The following is a 21607-nucleotide window of genomic DNA, read 5'->3' as shown; positions in this document are numbered from 1 at the left end:
GGGACGTGGCAAGTGACGTGGCAAGGGGACAATCCACTTGTGGCAGGGGACGTGGCAAGTGATGTGGCAAGTGGACAATCCACTTGTGGCAGGTGACATGGCAGGGGACGTGGCAAGTGGACAAACCACAACTTGTGGCAGGTGACGTGGCAGGTGACATGGAAAGTGATGTGGCAAGTGGACAATCCCCAACTTGTGGCAGGTGATGTGGCAGGTGACGTGGAAAGTGGTGTGGCAAGTGGACAATCCACAACTTGTGGCAGGTGATGTGGCTGGTGACGTGGCAAGTGACGTGGCAAGTTGACAATCCACAACTTGTGGCAGGTGATGTGGCAAGTGATGTGGCAAGTGGACAATCCACTTGTGGCAGGTGACGTGGCAAGTGGACAATCCACAACTTGTGGCAGGTGATGTGGCAAGTGGACAATCCACTTGTGGCAGGTGACATGGCAGGGGACGTGGCAAGTGATGTGGCAAGTGGACAATCCCCAACTTGTGGCAGGTGACGTGGCTAGTGACGTGGCAAGTGCACAAGCCACAACTTGTGGCAGGTGACGTGGCTAGTGACGTGGCAAGTGCACAATCCACAACTTGTGGCAGGTGACGTGGAAAGTGGTGTGGCAAGTGGACAATCCACAACTTGTGGCAGGTGATGTGGCTGGTGACGTGGCAAGTTGACAATCCACAACTTGTGGCAGGTGATGTGGCAAGTGATGTGGCAAGTGGACAATCCACTTGTGGCAGGTGACGTGGCAGGGGACGTGGCAAGTGGACAATCCACAACTTGTGGCAGGTGACGTGGAAAGTGATGTGGCAAGTGGACAATCCACAACTTGTGGCAGGTGACGTGGCTAGTGACGTGGCAAGTGGACAATCCACAACTTGTGGCAGGTGGCATGGCAGGTGACGTGGAAAGTGGACAATCCACATCTTGTGGCAAGTGACGTGGCAAGTGACGTGGCAAGTGACGTGGCAAGCGACGTGGCAAGCGACGTGGCAAGCGACGTGGCAAGTGGACAATCCACAACTTGTGGCAGGTGACGTTGCAGGTGATGTGGCAAGTGACGTGGCAGGTGGACAATCCACAACTTGTGGCAGGTGATGTGGCAAGTGACGTGGCAGGTGATGTGACAAGTGGACAATCCACATCTTGTGGCAAGTGACGTGGCAGCCGACGTGGCAAGTGGACAATCCAAAACTTGTGGCAGGTGACGTGGCAAGTGACGTGGCAGGTGACGTGGAAAGTGGACAATCTACATCTCGTGGCAAGTGACATGGCAGGTGATGTGGCAAGTGATGTGGCAAGTGGACAATCCACAACTTGTGGCAGGTGACGTGGCAGGTGATGTGGCAAGTGGACAATCCCCAACTTGTGGCAAGTGGACAATCCCCAACTTGTGGCAAGTGACATGGCAAGTGGACAATCCAAAACTTGTGGCAGGTGACATGGCAAGTGACGTGGCAGGTGATGTGGCAGGTGATGTGGCAAGTCACGTGGCAAGTGGACAATCCACAACTTGTGGCAGATGACGTGGCAAGTGACGTGGCAAGTGGACAATCCACAACTTGTGGCAGGTGCCGTGGCAAGTGACACGCTAAATACAAGTACACTGCAGCTCTCACAGCTGCTGCTACTCACTCTGGTCTCACAAAATTGCTGAAATAGTTAATACTGTTTTTTGAGCTGGGGAGGGTCTATGATGTTAGCTTAACTAAACGCTTCCAGACGCGGCAAAATCGCGGCAAAACGCGCGTTTCTAAACGCCGGTTTCAGCTTTTAAAAACATGTGTCCAGCAGAGTTTGCATCTGCGTCTCGTGTGCATGAAGCCTAAAGCTTCATTCATTTTCATGAATGGAGGAGGAGGGCATTCATACACCTCTTAAGAACCTTGGTAGGGAGATATTCTAACTCTAACCTCCCTCTAAGCCCAAAAAGCTCCTGCCACTGCCTTTTGCACTTAAAAATTTGTTTCACAATATGGAAAAGCGAAAAGCCTTTGTCATTATAATGGCTACTCAGAGTCCCCAACTTCCATGATCTAAAATAAAATTATAGTGATATTAAAGACTCCTTTTTTTTCAAAATCACAAACAAGTTATACTTACCAGCTCTGTGCAGTGGTTTTGCACATAGCAGCCCCGATCCTCCACTTCTTGGGTCCCTTGCTGGCCCTCCTGGCCCCTTCCTCCTGCCTCCAGAGCAAGCAGGCTTGCTTCCAAGCTGCGGCTCTGAGTGTCCATTCACACACAGAGCCACGGCTTGGCCCTGCCCCCATTCCTCGGTTGCCTCAGTGGCAGCAGTGGGAGCCAATGGCCTGTCTTGGTCAATGAGGTAACAGTCTCCAGAGAGCCTAGGCACTTGTGCACAATGCTGAATCGAGATGGGGTTTAGGCAAGTATTAGAGGGGGCTGCTGCACAGGGAATTTGTTTTACCTTCATGTATAGAATCCACAAAGGTAAAAAACCTTGAGCCTTTAGAACCACTAACTTTTCAAACATGGAAAAATCCACCAACTTAAGGTTAAGCTGAAAAAAGAAGCAAAGATCGTATCACTATATTCCCAAAAGACGGATATGCTTACTTTGACCTAAACACATCTATGTGTTTAGGTCAGTGGTCAGACCCTTCCAAAAAAACAATTAAAATACACTGAAACTAGTTATTGCTCTTAATCTAGATATTTACCAGTAATAAGCAAGTAACATGTTCCTCTTCCAGCCTTTGCTTTGTCAGGGCCTGTTCAACATCCCAGCCCGAAGCAGTAGATCCAGTACCAAATCCAGTCCCTTTCGCCCAGTAAAGCTGTTGCTCTTCACAAGTGCCACTGTTGTGAGTGGTAGAAACCTGTGGCTTAAACAGAAGTTAGAATTAAAAAAAAATGGGGAGTATGGTAGATTACAAAATTAAAAAAAAAACCTCAGTGAAATGCATTTAATTGTCAACGGCAACAATTGTTTAAAGGCGACATGATTCCTACTGTAAACGTAGAAGAAAACCAATAGATGATATGATATATCTGAAGACACGCTACAGAAATGTTACTCTTTTGGGAACAGAGCTGCGCACAGTTTCTCTGAAATCTGCCAAGTTTATTCTGTAATGCAATACAGCAACATATTAAAGTGGTTGTAAACCCATCACAACCACTTTAACCTACAGATAAGCCTAGATTAAGGCTTACCTGTAGGTGCAAGAAATATCTCCCAAACCTAAAAGGTTTAGGAGATATTTGCAGAAATAGCGGCACAGATGTCTACGGCACATGCATCGTAGACCTTGGGCGCAGGGGCACTGAGCATGCCCCAACGGCGAACATGCCGTTAGTGGCGGCAACGGCGCGGGAGTGACATCATTGCAGCTCCGGCCAGTTAAAGCGCCGGGGCCGTAATACCCGGAAGTCACTCCGGAATAGATGGCGGTGTCAGAGAAGGTGAATGAGGGTCAATGCGGAGCTTCGGTCTCAGGTAACCAATTCATAATGAGCTATGCTATGCATACTAGCTTATTATGCCTTTGTCTTGCAGGGTGCATTTTTTTTTTTTTTTCAGAGGCTTTACTTCCTCTAACATGTAACTAGATAAGGACTTGTTGGTTAGGGATGTTCTAATCTTGATGTAAAGAGGAACGTATTTTGGTATACGTTTTAATACAGCCCTTTCAGTTCTATGGGTCCCATTCTGGATAACATTCCGATTAACAGTTTTAGGCCTTTCACAATTGTGCGACTTAAAAGTCGCACGACTTTGTGGCAACTTGAAGAACTGCCTGTGGAAACTTGAGGTTTATGGACCTTAAGTTGCATCAAAGTCGGACCAAAGTAATTGAAGTCGCTGCGACTTGAAGACGCACACATGTGAATGGTACTCATTGGAAATCAATGGGTATGACTTGTCATGCGACTTTGTAGTCACAAGTTGCAGAAGTGTGAAAGGGGCCTTACACAAAAATGCTTCCCCTTACTTCGGTCAAATTCATCAACTACCTCAGCGTCTGCATATTTTACCCTCTTCATCTCTAGGCCATTTTCCGGTTTTCAGTACCGTTGTACTTAATGACAATTACTCATGCAACATTGTAACCAAATGGATTTTTATATCATTTTGAGACACAGGAATTCTTTTAGCGTCATTTCATCTTACTTTCGGTCATAAAACAGTTCAAACAATCTGTCATTCCAAGTTCAGGTCAAAACACATTCTGCTACTTTTAAAAAATAAATAAAAAATAAGTGTATATTAATTTGTCTGGGTTAAAAGTTATACAGTCTATAAACTAAGGTATATATTTGAAATTTATAAACCCTGATGTTCTGACTGCCATTTCTTGAGGCTCTAAAATGTCAGAACAATATAAAATCCCTCAAAAACAACTCCTATTTGGAAAGTAGAGCTCTCAAGTATTAAGTGGGATGGTGAGTAATTTGAAGATCTCATTGTCCATACTTTTTTTGAAGAATAAAGTGAATATTTGATTTTTTTTTTCCTTTTATATTTCTCACACTAAGTATGAGCATACAGAGTTCCAAAACACATTTGGCTACTTCAGTGTATGGGGGATATCATAGATTTGAGACTTTTTCAGCAGCACTGCCCCCCCCCCCATAGAGGGTCCCAAAATCCAAGGAGCACCTTCAGGCTTTCAAGAGGTGTAAACTAGGCATCCGATTTCCTCTCTACCTATCACATTATTCAGAGAACCTAAAATGTCAGGACAGTGCAAACGTGCCCAAAACAACCTTATTAGAAAACTAGACACCCCAAGGTATTTGCCAAGAGATATGGTGAGTCTTTTGAAGATTTCATTTTTTGCAACAAGTTTTTTGAAAATTAAAATTTTTTGGTGTCAATGAGTTTTCTTAAACAAAACACGGGCATATACATTATAGTGTCAAAAGTATTGGGACACCTTCTTTTATATGCACATAATGGCATCCGTCTATAGGGTTACATCTTGAGTTGGCCCACCCTTTGCAGCTATGACAGCTTCAACTCTTCTGGGAAGGCTGTCCACAAGGTTTAGGAGTGTGTCTATGGGAATTTATGACTATTCTTCCAGAAGCCCATTTGTGAGGTTAGGCACTGATGTTGGATGAGAAGGCCTAGCTCACAGTCTCTGTTCCAATTCATCCTAAAGGTGTTCTATCGGGTTGAGGGCAGGACTCTGCAGGTCAGTCAAGTTCCTCCACCCTAAATTTGCTCATCTATGTTTTTACATACCTTGCTTTGTGCACTGGTGTGCAGTCATGTTGGAACAGGAAAGGGCCATCACCAAACTGTTCCCACAAAGATGGGAGCATGAAATGGTCCAAATACATTGTCTTAGTATGCGGATGCTCCAAGAGTTCCCTTCACTGCAACTAAGGGACCAAGCCCCAACCCCTGAAAAACAAAACTGCACCACAATCCCCCTCCAAATAATTTTGATCAGTGCACAAAGCAAGGTCCATAAAGACATCGATGACTGAGTTTGGGATGGAAAACTTGACTGTCCTGACCTTAACCCCATAGAATATCTTTGGGATGAATTCGTGGAAACTGCGAGCCAGGCCTTCTCATCTACATCAATGTCGGCCCTCACAAATGTGCTTCTAAAAGAATAGTCAAACACTATCATAGACACACTCCTAAACCTTGTGGACAGCCTTCCCAGAAAGTTGAAGCGGTAATAGCTGCAAAGGGAGAGTAAACGTAATATTGACCCTTGCGGACTAAGACTTGGATGCCATTAAAGTCCATGTGCATGTAAAGACGGGCTTCCCAATATAGTATACATACACCCCCCCCCCCAGCCTTGAAAGTATTCATACCCATTGAAAGGTTCCACATTTTGTCATTCAACAACCAAAAACGTGAATGTATTTTTTTGGGGATTTTATGTGATAAACCAACACAAAGTAGCATATAATTGTGAAGTGGAAGGAAAATGATAAATGTTTTTCAACTTTTTTTTTTACAAATAATTATCTGAAAAGTGTGCCGTGCATTTGTATTCAGCCAATACTTTGTAGAACCACCTTTGGCTGCAATTATAGCGTCAAGTCTTTTTGGGTATGTCTCTACCAGCTTTGCACATCTAGAGTGACATTTTTGCCCATTCTTTGAAAAATAACTCAAGCTCTATCAGATTGGATTGAGAGAATCTATGAACAGCAATTTTCAAGTCTTCCCACAGATTCTCAATTGCATTTAGGTCTGGATTATGACCGAGCAATTCTAACACATGAATATGCTTTGATCAAAAACATTCCACTGTAGCTTTGTCTGTATGTATGTGACTAGTTGTCCAGATGGAAGGTGAACCTCCTCCCCAGTCAAGTCTTTTGCATACGCTAACAGGTTTTCTTCTAAGATTGCCCTGTATTTGGCGCCATCCATCTTTCCATCAACTCCGACCAGCTTTCCCCTACTGAAGAAAAGCTTCCCCACAATATGATGCTGCCACCATCACGTTTCACAGATTGGGTGTTTGGGGTGATGTGTAGTGTTAGTTTTTCGCCACACATAGCATTTTGCTTTTAGGCCAAAAAGTTGAATTTTGGTGTGACCAGAGCACCTTCTTCCACGTTTGCAGTGTCCCCCAAATGGCTTCTCGCAAACGCCCAACTGGACTTCTGATAGCTTTCTTTAAACAATGGCTTTCTTCTTGCCACTCTTTCATAAAGGCCAGATTTGTAGAGTGCACGACTAATAGTTGTCCTGTGGACAGATTCTCCCACCTGAGCTATGGCTCTCTGCAGCTCCTCCAGAGTTACCATGGGCCTCTTAGCTGCTTCTCCGATTAATGCTCTAGTTTCCCAGCCTGTCCATTTAGGCTCGGTTCACACAGGGGCGACTGCGATCCGACTTCAGGTTGCCCCTAGTCGCCTCAGGTCGGACAACATTTAAAAATCAATGTAAGTGAATGAGAGCCGTCTTAATGCACGCTACTGACAGTCGCTCAGACTTCAAAAGAAGTTCCTGTACTACTTGAATCCGACTTGTAGGCGACTTGTACCCATTGATTTCGGTCTATACGGAGGCGACTTTAACAGAATTATTAGCTCTGAAGGGGGAACTCCACGCCAAATTTCTGAAAAAAATTTGGCGTGGGTTCCCCCTCCGAGAGCATACCAGGCCCTTAGGTCTGGTATGGATTCCAAGGGAAACCCCCTACGCCGAAAAGAAACGGCGTGGGGGGTCCCCCCAGATCCACACCAGACCCTTATCCGAGCACGCTACCTGGCCGGCCAGGAAAGGGGGTGGGGACGAGCGAGAGGCCCCCCCTCCTTAACCGTACCAGGCCTCGTGCCCTCAACATGGGGGGGTGCCTTGGGGGAGGGGGGGCATGAGCCCCCCCACCCCAAAGCACCTTGTCCCCATGTTGATGAGGACAAGGGCCTCTTCCCGACAACCCTGGCCGTTGGTTGTCGGGGTCTGCGGGCGGTGGGCTTATCGGAATCCGGGAGCCCCCTTTAATAAGGGGGCCCCCGGATACCGGCCCCCCCACCTTATGTGAATGAGTATGGGGTACAATGTACCCCTACCCATTCACCTGTAAAATAAAGTACAAAAAAAACACAACACACAAGATAAAATAGTTTATTGTACAGCTCCGGGGGTCTTCTGTCTTCGGGGGACTTCTCGCGGGACTCCTCCGCTATTTTCTTGTAGCTCTTTTACTAGCGGAGGAGGCCGGCTTTCTTCCTCGCCGCCGCCCTCTTCTTCCGACTTCGGGGGTCTTGTCCCCCTCTTCGGTTCTTCTGCCGGGCCACCGCGCCTTCTTATAGCTCTTTTACAGGCGGTGGCCCGGTACGGCTCAGGAGGGGGGGGGGGGGGCGCCCGCTCGTCCCCACCCCCTTTCCTGGCCGGCCGGGTAGCGTGCTCGGATAAGGGTCTGGTGTGGATCTGGGGGGATCCCCACGCCGTTTTTTTCGGCGTAGGGGGTTCCCCTTGGAATCCATACCAGACCTAAGGGCCTGGTATGCTCTCGGAGGGGGAACCCACGCCAAATTTTTTTCAGAAATTTGGCCTGGAGTTCCCCCTTCAGAGCTCATTGGCCACGGCAAAAGTCGCCTGGCCTGGGGCGACTTGTAAGTCGCCCCAGGTCGTGTCTAAAAGTCGTGTTCAAGTCGTCTCCAAGTTGCCTCACAAAGTCGTCCTGAAGTCGTGTCGCCCCTGTGTGAACCGAGCCTTAGATGGACATGTCTTGGTAGGTATGCAGTTTGCCATACGATTTCCATTTTCGGATAATGGATTGAATAGTGCTCCCTAAAATATTCAAAGCCTGCATTATTTTTTTTTTATAACCTAACCCTGCTTTAAACTTCTGCACAACTTTATCCCTGACCGGTCTGGTGTGTTCCTTGACCTTCGTGATGCGGTTTGTTCACTAAGGTTCTCTAACAAACCTCTAAAGGGCTTTACATAACAGCTGTATTTATACACACAGGTGGACTCCATTTACTACTTAAGGGACTTGTGAAGGCAATTGGTTACACTAGATTTTAGTTAGGTGTATCAGAGTAAAGGGGGCTGAATACAAATGCAAGAAATTTAAAATCATTTCCCTTGCACTTTCCGAAAGTGCCACTTTATGTTAATCTATCACATAAAATTACAATAAAATAAATGTATTTGGTTGCAACATGACAAAATGTGGAAAATGTCAAGGGGTATTAATACTTTTTCATATACTGTATGCAATATCCCCATACTTAGGAGGAACAGCATAATGTATGCTTGGGTGTAAATAATATATATATATAGATACATCTCTCTCTCTCTAGATATATATATATATATATATATATATATATATATATATATATACACATACACACACACACACACACATATATACATACACACACATATACATATATACACACACTTATGCGGTGGCAGCTGACATAATCCACCTGCCAGTTGTTCATTCCCGGAACGTGAGCCGCAGAAATCACTGGGCAGTGAATTTCTGTCCGTGATAGAATTTTGTTGGTCTCGCTCAAGGTAGCAAGGCTCCTCATGCCGCCTTGAAGACAGTTCCCCCAATTGTCAAGGATTGAAAGACTCCTTCCAACCTGACAGACTAGGGTTGCATACAAAAGGTTTTTTAACCTTAAAGCACAGAAGGCGAAAAACCTTCACAGCCATTTTAAGATCTGTGAGACCTTTATCCTTAAACAGATAAACAGCACTTTGCTGAGAGCAGTACAGAGAATAAAATAAAGAAAATAAGAGCTGTGGGATAGAAAACTTCATAACTTTGTATGCTGTTAAACACTCAGAAATTTTTTGACTCTCCTACTTGGCTGATTTCCTCAGTGTAAAAGTTGAATATAAACTATAGTTTGGATGTACTTAATTTGGTTTTGCTCACAAACATTATAACTGATAATGAGAAATTATACATTGCCAAGTTTGGCTACTGCTGACCCTGCTAATTTTTCTTTGATATAACTAGGAAAAAATGGCAAATCTTTTAAACTGGTAAGGTCTGCCAAGGAAAGCATATATTTTTTTTTTGTAAAACCGTTTTTATTTGTTTCAGGTAAAACTTAACAAGCAGATAATGTTTGTACATATCTATAACAGCTTTTGTCTATACAACAATGTAGCAAAATGGTAGGCTAGGTTAAACCATAACAAGTATAGCATAAAAAGATTAGGAGTTCTTGGAGTTAGGATGAGTGGCTCTCATGTCTATCCAATATATATATTGTCTACTCAGGGTTCGGCCCGTGCTATCTTCGCTATTAGGGGAGGGAGCCTCTGTAGGCAGCTCTCAGAGCGGCTCCTCTCAAGGGTCGCCCTTCAGGACCTCCATCTTACCTCTCCCCGCGTGACACCCAGGCCCATGCCCCTCAGGAAGGCATATTTGAGCAGAGTTTGAATAAACTGTACACAACCTGTTTTGCTTCAGCAAAACAAAAGCATCTCAAGTGAAAAGGCTGAATACAAAATGTTCAATTTAACTTTCAGGAGAAGGGCAGTACAGTAAAGCAGTGCTATTGAGTGTTACTTACAAACTATAAATATCCATTACAACACATATACTAATAGAGGTCCAAATCTGTTACGTTGGCTTGGAATAATCACTCCTTTAACCACTTCAGGACCGCCTCCTGCACATATACGTCGGCAGAATGACACGGCTGGGCACAAGCACGTACCTGTACGTTGCTTTTTAAGTGTCCAGCCTTGGCGCGCTACCAACCCGGTCCTGAGCTCCGTGACCGCGGGACCAACGGACCCGATCGCCGCTGGTGTCCCGCGATCTACTGAGCCTGTCACTGATCGTCTCTTCCCTTTTATAGGGAGAGACTATCGGTGACGTCACATGCCAGGCCACGCCCTCTACAACAAAAAACAAAACACAACGTCATAACACCTAAACTGCCCCCTAGTGGTTAAAGCCTTCACTGCCAGTGTCATTTACACAGGAATCAGTGCATTTAAATAGCACTGGTTGCTGTATAAATGACAATGGTCCCAAAAATGTGTCAAAAATGTCCGATGTGTCTGCCATAATGTCGCAGTCACAATAAAAATCACTGATAGCCACCATTACTAGTAAAAATAAAATATGAATAAAAATGCTATAAAACTATCCCCTATTTTGTAAACGCTATAACTTTTGTGCAAACCAATCCCTAATTGTGATTCTTTTTTTACCAAAAATATGTAGAAGAATACGTATTGGCCTAAACTGAGGAAGAAAATTTTTTTGGGGATATTATAGAAAAAAGTAAAAAATATTGAATTTTTTTCAAAATTGTTGCTCTATTTTTGTTTGTAGCGGCAAAAAATAAAAACCGCAGAGGTGATCAAATACCATTAAAAGAAAGCTCTATTTGTGGGAAAAAAAGGACGACAATTTCGTTTGGGAGCCACGTCGCAACTGTTAAAGTTAAAGCGACAGTGCCGAAACACAAAAAGGGGCCCGGTCCTTTGGCTGCAAATTGGTCCGGGGCTTAAGTGGTTAAGTATCAAAAAAAAAAAAAAAAAAAAAAAAAAAAACGGTATCCAAAAAGAAGAGGAGGGAGAAATCGCCTAGAGCAGTTGTCTCCAAACTGTGGCCAGGGGGCAAAATGCAGTACTTTTCTTACCTTTATATGGCCTTGGGGCACCATTGACACCAACAATGGGGCACCATTTCTGATCATAAACAACAAAGATGGGGCACTGTTTTACTGATGCCAGGACAATTTCTACTCTCAATGGCCACAGTCCAGCGCCCCTAAAGTCTAAAGGACAGTAAACATACAAAATTACATTTTCACAGAAGGTGGAGCAAGGAGGACAAGCTTCAATGATGCCTTGTCCTCATGTAGAGTAGAATAGGAGGAGGCTCCCAGGAAGAAAACAGAGGGAGGCGAAGGCAGAACTACAGCTGTCAGGGTTAACAGAGTAAAATGGTTCTATTCATACATAGGCCCTTTTAAGAGTAATCCCTTTGGGAACAAAGGGAAAACTCTGCGTGGGCAAGAGTACCAGAGTAAAGCCCCAGAGAGGCACAGAGAGTGGCAATAGCAAAGAAGCAGTACAAGTTATTGCAGATGGGAGTGCCCAAGGAGTGTGAAATCCATGATGTTAGGAAGAGGATATACAAGGCTTAATCCAAGACCTTCTGTGCTTAATGTTTCTTTCGAACTGAAGAAGTTGAAGTATGAGGAATGGGAACAATTTTCAGAAAGGGGTTACTTATAACACTAGGAGAGAACTACCTCACATGATGGATTACATGATGGATTACATGGAGTATTGAGCAGAGCACTTAGCATGTCCCTAGATTGAGAGATCTCTGACGAGAGTTTGTAGAGCAGTCACATAATTAAAGATGTTTGGTGAGGTGGGCAGGCAAGTGCTGGAGCAACTACAGACCACATGTGGAGGGGAAACAAACATGTAAGGAGGTACTGACCAGAGGAGCTGTGAAACCTTTTCCAGTACTAGGTTGGTGAACGAAAAGGACCTATGCCAAACTCTTTTTGGGAGGTGAGAACAGGACTTCTCAGCTCATAAAACAGGCCAACTAGTGATTTTTTTTCTCAAATAAGTTTATTAGAAAATAGGGCTGGGAAAATTAAAAGATCAATTCCTCAATTAATCGCAAATTTTTTTGATCGATCAAAATTCTTTTGATCGGTACTCGCCTCTCCGTTGGCTTTCGGGTCTTCAGGGAGTTCCGTCGGAGATTTGGTGACATCAACTTCACTGGACTCCTCCCCCCTTCCCCAAGTGCCTCTGTCTGCTAACGAAGGGAAGGGGGGAGGAGTACGGTGACGTTGTCTGTGATGCCACCGGACAGCATGGACAGTGATGGGGTAAATAAGGATGCGGTTAACTGGGATCATTCAGGGAGCCAAGTGTAGGGAAATTTGATAACCTCTGTTTTTAATATTGTTGTAAAACAACAAAATGTCAACACTCTACATTTTTCTTAAAGTTTAAATAAAAAAAAAAAAATTACTTACGTCAGTGCTACAGTTTGAATTTACAACTGTGTGTGAACTGTGAAGTTAAGTCATGGATTGTGGAAACGAACTAGTGTCGGGTGATTGTATATAGTGTATACCACATTTACTACTGACTAATGCAGAGTTGCAATGCAAGATCAGCTAAAAGTAGTTGGATCTGTATGTGCGTTATAATTAATCGAAATTAGTCGATAAAAATAAAAAACTATTAATCGAACACGAAAATTTTAATCAGTAACAGCTCTATTAGAAAATAATAAACAGTACAGCTTACAGAGAATCATCAGCATCTGTCAAATTCTGGATTACAGAGAATACTTTGGCTCAATCGTCACAAATACCAATCAGTGTATGATATGAATTAAGTAAATCCTAAATACCTCCTGCGCATAGCATGAAATTCTGAAAACTGCTATAAAAAGGTTTTCCCCCATCGCACACAGTTATCCTAACAAAGTTATTAGAGCAATAGTCTATCCAATACAGGATCTACAGGAGAGAGGAGTGAGGTATCGAGCCAGGGCTTCCCTTATGTTAGAAGATGCATTTCTCCAACCGTATAGTGTCTCCCATCTGAGCAACCCATTCTGACAATATTGGAGGGTCCACTGCCTGCCAATGTCTAAGGATGAGCTTGCGAGCCTGAAACAGGGATCTAGCAATGGCCTGCTTTGGATGGTCATCACTTGGGAGGTCATCTACAACCCCCAATACACACGGCTTCGGGTATGTCGGTATAGCAACCTGAAAAAAATCTATTAATGGTAGTCAGAATTCCTGACCAGTACAAATGTAGCTTGGGGCAGCGCTATAACAAATTAATTATATCCCCATGGTCTCCAACTAGTGATTTTAAATCTTTATACATAGAGGGAGGACATATCCAAACTCAGGTCAGAGTATGAGGGCTGTAGGACAGGGAGGCTCGTGTAGAAAAGGGTGTCCTGCAGCTAACCTACAGGCATAGTGAAGAGTACAGTTCCAGTGTCCTTGAGTGGAGAAACTGGGTACTGGAGTTTGCCAGCAGAATCTGAGCGAAATTTTCATGGAGATGTGACCAAAGAGTACCAATGGTAGCAGGTTCATGAACATAAGGTCAGTGAAAGCTTAGTGTATGATTAAAGGTCTAAAGATAAAGCACCAAGGGCATAGCTTAAATGGCTTGTGAGTAGACATGCTTCATTATTTCTGCGCTGGAGCTCTGAGAGGCCTCAAGGTGGCAATCTCCTGCCCGACAAGCTAAGGAAAGCCGTAAGGAGGCTGCAAAAAAACTATGCAAAAAATCCTACAAAATACACATACCCGGGAAGATATTGATGAGCAGAAAAAAAGACACTGCAGCTAAGGACAATACAGATGATTGAGAAGGGAGCCACTGGTTCTGTACATGTGTCCCAATCTGCTGTGCTACCGATTGAGAATGGTCATAATACAGCCCATGCGCTAACCTAAGGGCTCGTTCACACTTGCTTCAAAACATGGCATGTGGACACACTTTTTTTAAAGTGCTCTGAACGCCAATCCCATCACCTGCCATAAATAAAATGGTTAGCTTACAGTCCTGTTCACAAGCTGTGTTTGCTTTGCTTTAAAAATTATACACCACTTTGGTGGTGCTTCAAAGCCTCCATGGAAGTCTATGACCAAGCCTGTTTGAAGCACCTGCAGCTTTTGAGGGGCTTTAATTCAGCTTTAGCTTTGTTTTGGAGGTATTGCAGGTATGAGAACACATACACAGGGCAAACTTCATTAAGGCCCCTTTCACACAGGCTTTCCGACCGGCTACAATACTGTGTGAATAGAGGGGCGTAAAACCCACCACACTGTAGTTACTAATAATGTTAAAGCATCTCTTACATAAAATAAGCAATATAGTGGTAGGTCTAAAGGAGTTCATGCAGAAGCCATGCCACTGTCGTAGATTTACTAACAAGTCTGAGAGTCTGGCCAGGAGGCTGGTTACTGCAATAGAATAGAGGTTTTAAGCAGCATGATGGGACATGCAATGAGTGTACAGGGATTCATGTGCAAGATTTTGAAAAGTTCTCACAATTAGCCAAAAGAAGAAAGATAACCACCCCTTGTGATTGCAAGTCTAGGTAAAATGAGCACTAGGTCACTAGCAAGAGGAACATCCGATGATGAGATGGAAGAAAAGACCACTCATTTTGAATAGGTAAAACCTAAAAATAGGATTTTTAAAACAGCTTACCTGTAAAATCCTTTTCTTTGATGTACATCAGGGGACACAGAGCCATAGTAATAACTTATGTGGGTTATATCAGCGTATCGGGTACTGGACACTGGCACGCCCCTTAAGGTGTGAACTTCCCCCCATATAACCCCTCCCATTACTGGGAGTCCTCAGTTTTGTAGCCAAGAAAAGTGTATAAGAAGAAGGGAGGGACCTCAGTGTCCCCTGATGTATATCAAAGAAAAGGATTTTACAGGTAAGCTGTTTTAAAAATACTGCATACTTACTTTACTCATACTGCAGCCTATGCTGTGCCAAAAGCCAATAGCCTCATGACCTTTAATATCGATCTGATAAAATCAGATAAATGTCTGCACCGAAGACCAAGTTGAGGTCTTACAGATCTGAGCCATAGAGGCCTGTTGATGCACTAATCGCCCTGGATGAGTGTGCTCTTAATATGAGAAGGAAGAATTTTCTTCTTTAAAGTGGAAGTAAACTCCAATATCGTTTTCAGCCAAGGAAGCTGCCATCTTTGCCTCTGTTTAATCTTCAACTGCTATGGTGCTGCACATGTGAGAGCACAGCCAATGTGCAGTTAGCATTCCCAGCATGCTTTTTTTTTTTTTTTTAACTGTTTAAATCAATGGTTTTACTTCCACTTTTACCTGAAGCTTAACCACTTGGCGCCCATACTACGTCTATTGACGTCATGGGCTTTCGGTGGTTATATCTGAATGATGCCTGAGGCCACAGACATCATTCAGATATCGGTGTTTTCAGCCGGCGATTCCCTGCACCATAAGAACAATCATAGCGGCTGTTCCGCCGCTTTATCGTTCTTACGGGCGGCGGGAGGGGACGCTCCCCCCCTCCCTCCGGTGCTTGTACCGACTCACCACTTCCATCGGTGAGTCGGTCACAGGATCCGCCGGCCCCCGCAAGTTACCATAGAGATTTCCGGCGGACCAGATCGTCCCCGGAGTCTCTATGATCGTTTGGAGGCCGGGCGCGATGTTATGACGTCACACCCGGCCTCGGTATTCAAATTAACGGCACCGATTTGGCTAGGAAGGCAGGATCGTTTCTTTTTTTGTTTTGTTTTTATTCTTCCCAGCCTAGAGATGAGATATGGGGTCTTATTGATCCCATATCTCACTGTAAATATGTCCAAGCGTGCCATATTCCTATTAAAAGGGATGTTTACATTCCTTGTAATAAAAACAAAAAAAAAAAGAACAAAAAAAAAAAAAAAATGTAAAGCGCCCCTGTCCCCGTGAGCTCGTACACAGAAGCGAAGGCATACGCAAGTCCCGCCCACATATGAAAACGGTGTTCAAACCACACATGTGAGGTATCGCCGCGAACGTTAGAGCGAGAGTAACAATTCTAGCTCTAGACCTCCTCTGTAACCCAAAACATGTAACCAGTAAAAAAATTTAAAGCGTCGCCTATGGGGATTTTTAAATACCAAAGTTTGGCGCCATTCCACGAGCGTGTGCAATTTTGAAGTGTGACATGTTGGGTATCTATTTACTCGGCGTATCCTCCTCTTTCACATTGTGCAAAAAAATTGGGCTAACTTTCATTTTTTTTTTTTTTAAGCATGAAACTTTTTTTTCGGAAAAAAAAAAAACGTGTTCGAAAAATTGCTGCGCAAATACCGTGCGAGATAAAAAGTTGCAACGACCACCATTGTATTCTCTAGGGTCTTTGCTAAAAAAAACATATATAATGTTTGGGGGTTCTATGTAATTTTCTAGCAAAAAAATTAAGAATTTTACATGTAGGAGAGAAATGTCAGAATAGGCCTTGGCGCGAAGTGTTTAATCAATCACTTGACAAACCCATTTAGAAAATTGTGGATGTTGACGCTGCCTGTCCATATCTTGGACCCTCTGGCAGTATAAACAAAACCTTTGTTTTGCGAACCTGAGCGGTCGCCTTTAAATAGATTCTGATCATTCTTACTACATCAAGACACTGCAGTGCTTTCTCTTCCCAGATTAAGGCTTCAGGGGAGAAAGAAGGAAGAATAATATCTTGGTTTGAATGAAAACATGTTACCACTTTTGGTAAGAATGCAGGATGAGGACATCAAACCACCTCATCCTTATGCATGATGAAATATGGCTCTTACAAGACAGAGCCGTTATTTCCGATACTCTCCTAGCAGAAGAAATGGCAAGCAAAAAAGAATCTTTTCTCATCGAAGAACCAAGAGAATTTCTCGTACATTCAAATGGCTGATTCAGCAAAGCCGAAAAGCCCAAATTTAAATCCTAAGGATTTAAAGATGCCTTGATAGGGGGATAAACCGTGTTACCCCCTGAATAAGCTACGCACCAATAGTGGGAAGCAAGAGGCCATAGCAAAAGACACTGACGGCCTGGATCTGGCTCTTGATAAGACTCAAGGCCAGCTTCATTTCAGATGCCATAGGCAGGAATATCCTGCCTATTGACATACCTCCTGGGGTGCCAACTCCTGGATCCATACCAAGAAACCTATGCCTTCCAGATTCTATAGTAAGTGATTCTGGAAGCCGGCTTCCTGGCATTAGTCAAAGTAGACACTATTGAAGGAGATCACCCAGGATCTTTTAGAGTGTGGGATTTAACAGTCAAACCTGTTAAACTTCATGTCTGAAGTAGGATGAAATACCAGACCTTGTGTAAGAAGGTCTGGCTATAATGGCAGAGTCCAAAGGACTTTTAATGCCCTCTTTATGATCTTGATAAATTAAGTTCTTCTGGGACCCGGCTGGGGCCACCAGAATCGCCTCCTTCTGTTCCTGCAGAGAAGGAACAGAAGTAGCAGAGCTGGAGGAAATGCATAGATCAGCGAGAATTGATCCCCTGGGAAGACTAATGCGTCTGTTCCGACTGCCAACGGACCCCTTGTTTGACAAATTTGTGGACCTTATTAATGAATCTGGACGTGAATAGGTCTGACATATTGCTAGGAAGATGTCGGGTGAAGAGATCATTCTCCCGGAAATAATTGTTGGCGTCTCAAGTAGAATTAAAATTGCCGATAGGCAAGGAGTGTTGTGTTCTGCCAGAGCTAGAACATTATTCACCTCTTTTTGGGCTGCATGACTTGTCGTGCCTCCCCTGGTGATCGACGTAAGGCCCAGCCGTGGCTCCATCAGACTGAATCCTGTCAGGACAGTCCCGTAATCTGACCGCCAAGATTCTGTGGCCAGATGTACTGCCTGAAACTTCTAAAGTTGATAGGCAAGGTCCTCGAACCTGGACAATCTCCCCTGGACAGAATCTACTTCCAGGGCTGCTCCCCAGCCTAGAAGGCTAGCATCTGTTAACACCTTGCAGGATAAAGATTTTCCCTCCTGCTGGAAAACAACCACCAATTTAGGCTCTGACCTATGTTGGAAACCAAGCGTGTTGGAAACAAACAAGGCCTGAATCCACTTTATTCCAGACCAACAGGATGGTGTCTTGAAGCAGTCCGAATAAAACTGCGCGTAAGGGACGGCCCTGAAGGAGGCCACCATTTCCCCTAAAAATCTCCTGCAGCCGAAAGAAGGAATTTTCCGTTATCCTGATGAGCTGAATTAGTCCTACAATGGAATTGATTCATGTCTGGGGTAAGAATACCTTCTTTTGTATGGTAACTATAACCAGCCCCCAAGTAACCTCCTTGATGGTTTTAGGGAGAATCTTCCTAGGCTGAGAATCCAACCTAGAGATTTCAAATATCTACAGATGAGATCAGACTCTGGTTTTAGACCTGAGACTGAATGGTCTATTCAAAGTAGATCCTTTTAATAGGCTAGGACCGTTATGCCTTGAGCCCTTAACCTGGCTAAAGGAGGTGCCAGAATCTTTCAGAACATTCGTAGTGCTGTGGCTAAGCAGGATGGCAGTGCCACGATTGAAAACCCGGAGTTAGACTTACTGGTAACTCTTGTTCTAGGAGTCTTCCAGGACAGCCTCTGAGATATAGGGCTCCTCCCTCTGGGACAGGAAATGCATCTACCCAATCAGATAAAAAAAAAAAAAAAAAAAAAAAAAAGGTGGTCCTCCAGGCCCTCCAGTTTAATCCAAGTACCGCCGGAAGGCAATGAAAAACATAACGCACTAACAACGTCAGTAGGCATCCTCACCCCCAGTCATCTTAACAACTCCAGGTGGGAAACCAGGCTGTCCTGGAAGACTCCTGGAAAAAGTTACCGGTAAGTCTATCTCCTTTCATCTTCCAGGACAGCCTCTGAGATAAGCAAGGAACCTACCTTGTCAGAGTGGGACCACTACCTGGAGGACCTTACGTCCAAAAGTATGCTCCTCGTCAGACAGTAAATCCAGACGTAATGCCTTGCAAACGTAGAGTAGCTGGACCAAGTTGCTGCCTTGCAGATCTCCTCTGGAGAGGCGCCAGCCCTCTCTGCCCATGAAACACAAACTGCCCTGGTAGAATGTGCCTTTACTAAGTGTGCCTGCTTCCCCTCTAACTCATAAGCCTTACTGATTGCCAATCTTATCCATCCAGCGACAGAAGATTTGCACCCCTTGCGAACGCCCGCAAAATTAACAAAAAGCGAATCAGACTACCTGAAACCCTTAGTGGCTAAAAAAAGTAAAAGGCTTCTTTTAACATCTAACAAACTCAAAGATCCTACCTCATCCCTCTCCGAGGAAGAAAAAATTGTCTGCAAGACAATGTCCGGTGTTCTATGGAACATAGACACTACCTTAGGGAGAAAACTATGGTCAGTCTTAAGCACAACCCTATCCTCTAAAATTAACAAAAACGGCTCCCTGATCGAGAGAGCCTGCAGATCACTCACCCTTCTGGCTGAGGTGATCGCTATCAAAAACACTGTTTTAAGCACTACCCATTTTAGAGATGCCTGCTCTAAGGGTTCAAAGGGACCTCTGGTCAGGGACCTAAGGACAGGTCCCAGGTAGGGCAGGTCCTTATCCTCACTGGCCTGGATCTTGCTAGAGCTTTGAAAAATTCTTTGACGAACGGATTCTGCTGGAGTTCTGTCTGAAGGAAAACACTCAGTGCCGCAGTCTGCATCTTTAAGGTACTGATAGAAAGACCCAGCTCTACCCCCGCCTGAAGGAAGTCTAGGACCGCCGGGATGCTTTACTCCCTGCTCGTGCACCCAGGAGTTAAACCTTTTCCCTATCTTGGCATAAAATGCCCTACTTACTGGTTTACGGCATTCCAAAAGGGTCTTAACCACTATCTGAGTAACCCTGAGATCTCAGGAGCTGTTCCTCAGATACCAGGCCGTAAGATTCAGTTTCTCCATCTGCGGATGTAGAATGGCCCCTGAGAAACCAAATCCTACCTGACCGGAAGAGATAATGGGGATGAATGGCCAAACTCTTCAGACTGGCAAACCAGCGTCTCCTTGGCCAAAATGGTGTCACCAAGATGAGGTCTGTTGCCTCTGTCAAGAACTTCTACAGAACCTCTGCTATCATCCTTACTGGAGGGAAGGCGTAACAAAGACCGAATTGCCAAGGATTGGCCAAAGCATCTATTCCCCTGGCCTGATCCTGCGGGTGAATGGAAAATAATTAAGTTACCTTTTTGTTGCTCTCCAAGGCAAATAGGTCTATCTCTGGCCGACCCCAGCATAAACGCAATCTCCTCGAACACCTCCCGGTTGAGGAACCACTCGTCCTAGCTTACCTGCTGCCGGCTGAGAAAATCCACAAGCAAATTCTGAGAGCCCTTCAGATGAATCGCTGATATTGAGGAAAAGTTCCTCTCGGCTCAACAAAAGATCCTGTTTGCTATAGCTTGCAGCGCGGGGCTTCTTGTCCAAGTTGTCCTGAGCCCGCCACCACCACAGCGACTTCCTGACCCTGGAAGACAGGGGCATACCCTGACCCAGGCTCTGCTCCCTGCCGTCTCAATAATGGAGCATAAGACCCTGAAAAGGGCGCTGATGATGCCTTGCCAATGCCACCGCTGTCAAACAAGACGTCATCAGTCCCAGGAACCTCCCTGATCTGGGCTTCCCGACCGGATTGAAGCTGGGCTACTGCCTGCTCTACCTTCCTGATCTTTTCCCCTGGGAAAAACACCCTCATCTCTACTGATGAGATCCTGTACCCCAGATACAGAACCTCCTGTGACGGGGTCAACTGGGACTTTTCTTAGTTGATAAGACACCCCAGTGAACGCCGGACAATCAATGCCTCCTGCAAATCTTTCTCTAGCTGCTGGGATGAATGGGCTATAAATGGGAGATCGTCCAAGTACAAAATCACCGTTATAGCCCTGAGCCTTAATGGGGACAGAGCCTCTGCCAAGACCTTCGATAATTGGTGAGGCCGAAAGCCCGAAAGGAAAAGAGTGGAACTGGAAGTGTACCACCTCTGCGTTTATCTGGACTGCCAATCTGAGAAACTTCTGGGACTCCTGATGAATCGGGATGTGCAAATACGCATCCCTGAGGTCTACTGTGGCCATGTGACAACCCCGAAACCAGAAATTGGCTACCCCCGGAACCGCTTGCATTTCACAAACTTGTTCATGGGGGGGAGATTCAGATACCACAAAAACTCCCATGCCTCGTTCCTTCTGGGGCACCTGCACCAATACCCCTTGATCTACCGCGTCCCCCAAGAGTAGACCCAGGGCCTCCGCCTTCTCTCGGCCTTTTGGTAACCTGAAAATTTGGGGGGGGGGGGCAAACTCCAACCTGTACCCGTTCCCCATTACATCCCATATGAACGGACTTGAGGTTGAAGCGGTCCATTGCAGGAGGAACTTCCCCAGCCTTCCATCCACTGGGACAGGAGTCACTGGAATTTAGGGGTGGATTGAGGACAATTAAATAAGATTCCGCCTCTGCCCCTTGTGACCTGACCAATGTTTCTTGGGGCGAAACCTCCCTCTCCTGCAGGTTCTGCTGCATGGAACCTCGAAAAAAAACGCTTTCCTTCAACCTTTTTCCTTTCGGTAAA

General features: G+C 44.9%; 1 protein-coding gene across 7 annotated transcripts in view; it reads right to left on the bottom strand.

Annotated features, from left to right (window-relative positions):
* BIRC6 (baculoviral IAP repeat containing 6) overlaps window positions 1-21607 on the bottom strand; it is a 597017-nt gene that overhangs the window by 140515 nt on the left and 434895 nt on the right. For 6 of the 7 annotated variants that reach the window (XM_077486418.1, XM_077486423.1, XM_077486424.1 and 3 more), the window contains exon 64: window positions 2689-2853. In XM_077486418.1, the coding sequence (XP_077342544.1) occupies window positions 2689-2853 (165 nt within the window). The remainder of the gene's footprint in view (window positions 1-2688; window positions 2854-21607) is intronic. The other variant, XM_077486420.1, reaches the window with a different exon arrangement.

This window comes from Lithobates pipiens, unplaced genomic scaffold (genome assembly GCF_037356315.1).
Source record: "Lithobates pipiens isolate NorthernLeopardFrog02 unplaced genomic scaffold, aLitPip1_a1.2 Scaffold_18, whole genome shotgun sequence".
Lineage (NCBI taxonomy): Eukaryota > Metazoa > Chordata > Amphibia > Anura > Ranidae > Lithobates > Lithobates pipiens.
This window is presented reverse-complemented; position numbering and strand designations above follow the sequence as displayed.